The 3,763-nt window shown below is 33.6% G+C and overlaps 1 protein-coding gene across 1 annotated transcript; it reads left to right on the top strand.

Annotated features, from left to right (window-relative positions):
• The first annotated feature begins 553 nt into the window (after positions 1-553).
• LOC120280715 (phytolongin Phyl2.2-like) lies at positions 554-1,883 on the top strand. Its single transcript, XM_039287661.1, has 2 exons — positions 554-1,708; positions 1,803-1,883. The coding sequence occupies exon 1, from the start codon at positions 848-850 to the stop codon at positions 1,589-1,591; it is 744 nt and encodes a 247-aa protein (XP_039143595.1). The 5' UTR covers positions 554-847; the 3' UTR covers positions 1,592-1,708; positions 1,803-1,883.
• The last annotated feature ends 1,880 nt before the right edge of the window (positions 1,884-3,763 follow it).

Raw genomic sequence — 3,763 nt, 5'->3', positions numbered from 1 at the left:
ATAGAAATGCTTGTGTGTTTTAGAAAAGGGAATTGGAGGGTTTATATAAGCCTCACCTAACAAATAGATGATTAAGATCAATTTCATCCAATGACTCTTATGAATGGAGTAGGTGTCACATGCCAACAATAATTCATCACAACAACCACCAATAAATAAGTTATAGGAAAAATGAATGAATATTATAAGGGTTTGAAAACTTTTTTAAATTAAAAAACTATCGCACCCACAGTTTTTTTTTTTTAAAATAAAAGTTTAATATTAAAAAGCTAATGGGGCTCTTGTTTTTTTTTAAAATTTAAATATTTAAAAAAAATGGACCTTAAATTTAAAAAAAACATTAAAAAATAGAAAATACATATTTCGCTAAATAATTAAAAAAGCATTATTTTAATAAAAAAAAAAGACTACCAAACTATCCCCTCATAGTGATTTTTCAAAATAAAATTTTTTTTTTGAAAAGTTTCAAAATAAATTCAAAAAATAAAATTAAAAGAAAAAAAAAGTTTTTTAAAAGAGAAAACCTAAAAAAACAACTATTTAATCCCATTGATCAAATTTGGGTCAAATAGTTGACCCAACACCAAAACATTAGCCGTTTTTAACATACTCCCAAATATAGCAAGAGGCTATTTACATAACTATACAATTGCACAACCAATACATCTAAATATTCCAAAATTTCCCCCAAAATTTCTTAAAAAAACACAAACAATTAATAATATAATTATATCTATATATATATTTAAAAAAATAATTGCAAAACAACAAAAAGAATGAAACCCGGCATTATAATCACAGACACCAACGACGACGCCGGTTTGTACGGGCTCAAGCGGTGGTGATAATGGCGAGCTCCGAATCACCTCCGCCTCCAGCCGTTCTCTACGCCTGCGTCGCCCACGGTTCGACCATCCTCGCCGAGCTCCTCTTTGACCATGACGCCGATCTCACCCTCGACCTCGACGACCCCGACCTCCTCTCCACCGCCCACCGCTGCCTCACCGCTGCCCCCCGCTACCACCGCTTCTACACCCACACTGCCCGCGGCCGTATCCACGCCTTCCTCATCCCTGATCCCGACCCTTTCCTCCTCTTCTTCATCATCGCACACGAATCCTTCCCCCGCCCTGAGGCCCTCCTCCTCCTCCACCGCCTTCGCCAGGCCTTCCTCTCCTCCAACCTCCTCCTTGACTCTCCGTCCCCTCCTTGCCTTCAGAACCAGCTCCTTCCTGTCCTCAAGAGTCTCCTTTCACCCTCTGATCCTCCTGAGGAAACGCCATCCCCTCCTCGGTCTCCCTCTCCTGAGGATGCTTTGGTGGCCGATCCGGTGGTGGATGAGAGGATCGATGATGAGAGTAAGGACTTGAAGAAGCGCAGCTCGTTGGCTGGTGAAAATCGGACCATTTTGGTCTCTGATGATGATATTGGTGGACAAATTGCTTGCTTGAGCTTTCGACAGGTGAAACAGGCCAGAAGGGTATGGGAGAGGCTTTTGAGGGTGGCGTTGATTGTGGATCTTGTCATTTGTAGCTTCTTGTTCTTGATTTGGATAATGGTTTGCCGGGGATTTAAGTGCTTAGCTGCTTGATGAACAATGCTGCTGTTAATTTGGCCATTTTATTTGGTTCCTGTGCACGATGATTATGAGGTGCCAAGAAAGGACATTCAAAGGATTCTTTGTTGTGCTTTCCTTCTTCAGGTCAAGGTGATGTCTAATCTTTATATTTGGTGGAATCTCTCTTTCTCTCTCTCTCTCTCTATTGCTTTGTCTCTTATTCAATTATATCTTATTTATACAGGAAGATATTCTGTTTTCGGAGCATTTATGTGCATATAAATGTTTAATTCGTATTCTATATATATATATATGCAATTGCAAGATCTTTTTTTTTAATAAATTCAGTGTGTTATGTTACAATGTTCAGTTTTGTATATTGTTCTGCCATTGTGTGAGATATGTTTCTGTAATACGTAAGGTGAATTCTTTCTCTTTTATCCAGTAATATCACGTTTATGTGCCATGAAATTTATTTTCAGAGCATGTTTGCATGTATATGTGATGTTCGAATTCAATATATATATATATATAATCTTGTGAGGTATGTTAGAGTATTCAAGTCAGTATATTGTTTTGTCATTTGTGTAAGATGTGTTTTTAATACTCCCTCCATTTCTAAATACATGTCGTTTAATGATGTTGCACAAGAATTAAGTATAACATTAAATTATCTAAACTTTAATATAAAAAACAATCAAATTACTAAACTATCCCTCTCTTGAAACCATATATTTATCTTGGGACTATAAATATTACTCTCTTTATTTATATAACTTAAGAAATTGAAGATAGGTTAAATTGGGGGAAAAAATAAATATTGCCTTGATATTGTAAAACGACAACTATTTTGAAATAAATTTTTTTCCTAAAACGACATGTATTTTGGAACGGAGGGAGTAATGTATAAGATTATGTTTTTGAAGAATTTTTCCTCTTTATTTCCTTCTTTTCTTTCTGTATTATTCAATTATATCTAATTGTTATAGCTTGATATGATGTTTGAAAAGCATTTGTGTGCATATACATGTGAGATTGGAATTTGATATATACATATATATATCACAAAAATGCTGTTTTTTTTCTTTGTTAAATCTATTGAGGTATGTTATAGCTTGTAGTTCTACACATTGTTCTGCCATTTGTTTCATATGTGTTTTTTAATAATGCACAAGATTGTGTCCTTCTTTCTTATTAAGTTATATCTTATTTATGTAACACAAGATTGTTTGTGCCTTTAGATAATTTTTCTTTATATATGTGGAATAGGAATTATATATATATATGAATGTATGCGTGTATGCAATTGCAAAAATGTCTTTGTTTTAAATCAAGTGTGGTATGCTATAGTGCTCGATTCTGTAAATTGTTCAATTTTGTGTATGATGTGTTTTTAATAATGCATAAAAATGTGGCATGTGGTTCATTCAAAATGTTTGGGAGTTACTGGAATTCAGATATATTGTTTTATTTCATAGAAAATATTATGAGCAATTCAGTGATCATATAGGTGACAATTCTCATCTTGTTTCTAATTGTGGCAGTTATATTAGTTACGTGCTTTTGAAAGTGATAAAGATTGATTCTTTGGTTCTTTTGTTTGTCCCCAAGCAATACATTTTGAATATTCTAATTTAGCAAGTTGAATATAATTTATTTATTTATTTTGGTAAGATTAGCATTATTTTTAAATATCCAAGACACAATGAGGGCTTGCTTGTGAAGGAAATCTGTTAAAACTGGTCTGCAAATCATATACTGCATTGGTGATTTAATCTTATCAATGCAATTATTGGGGGACATCTATTGTAAGTTGTCCCTCAATCACATGGAACATTATTTGCAGAAGGGTTTTAATTTAATCAATGCAATTTTTCTGTGCTTGGAAATTTGTTGAAGAACCAAATTTGGAAGGGGATCTATGATAGAATATCACTGTTTCTTTCTCCATGATTGCTGATGTTAAAGACTCTTTTACAAATCATGTAGCAAGTGGTATCAATTTTTTTGCTCCTTACTTGTTTACTGTTTATCTTATTAGAGTAAGAATGTCCCATGCTTTGTGAAGGAATAACCAAGATTTTAAAACTGGCTATGTTGGTAAGGTTTCAATATTTGTAATTTTTCTATTACAGATAATTTGAAACTATTTCATGAATAACAGGCAGTTAACTTCTCTTGGAGAATTATAATGAACTAATTGAT

This window comes from Dioscorea cayenensis, chromosome 17 (assembly GCF_009730915.1).
Source record: "Dioscorea cayenensis subsp. rotundata cultivar TDr96_F1 chromosome 17, TDr96_F1_v2_PseudoChromosome.rev07_lg8_w22 25.fasta, whole genome shotgun sequence".
Taxonomy (NCBI): domain Eukaryota; kingdom Viridiplantae; phylum Streptophyta; class Magnoliopsida; order Dioscoreales; family Dioscoreaceae; genus Dioscorea; species Dioscorea cayenensis.
This window is presented reverse-complemented; position numbering and strand designations above follow the sequence as displayed.

What these genes read in the sequence shown, in the direction of transcription:
- LOC120280715 (XM_039287661.1), top strand. Translation starts at nt 848, where the DNA reads ATGGCGAGCTCCGAATCACCTCCGCCTCCAGCCGTTCTCTACGCCTGC.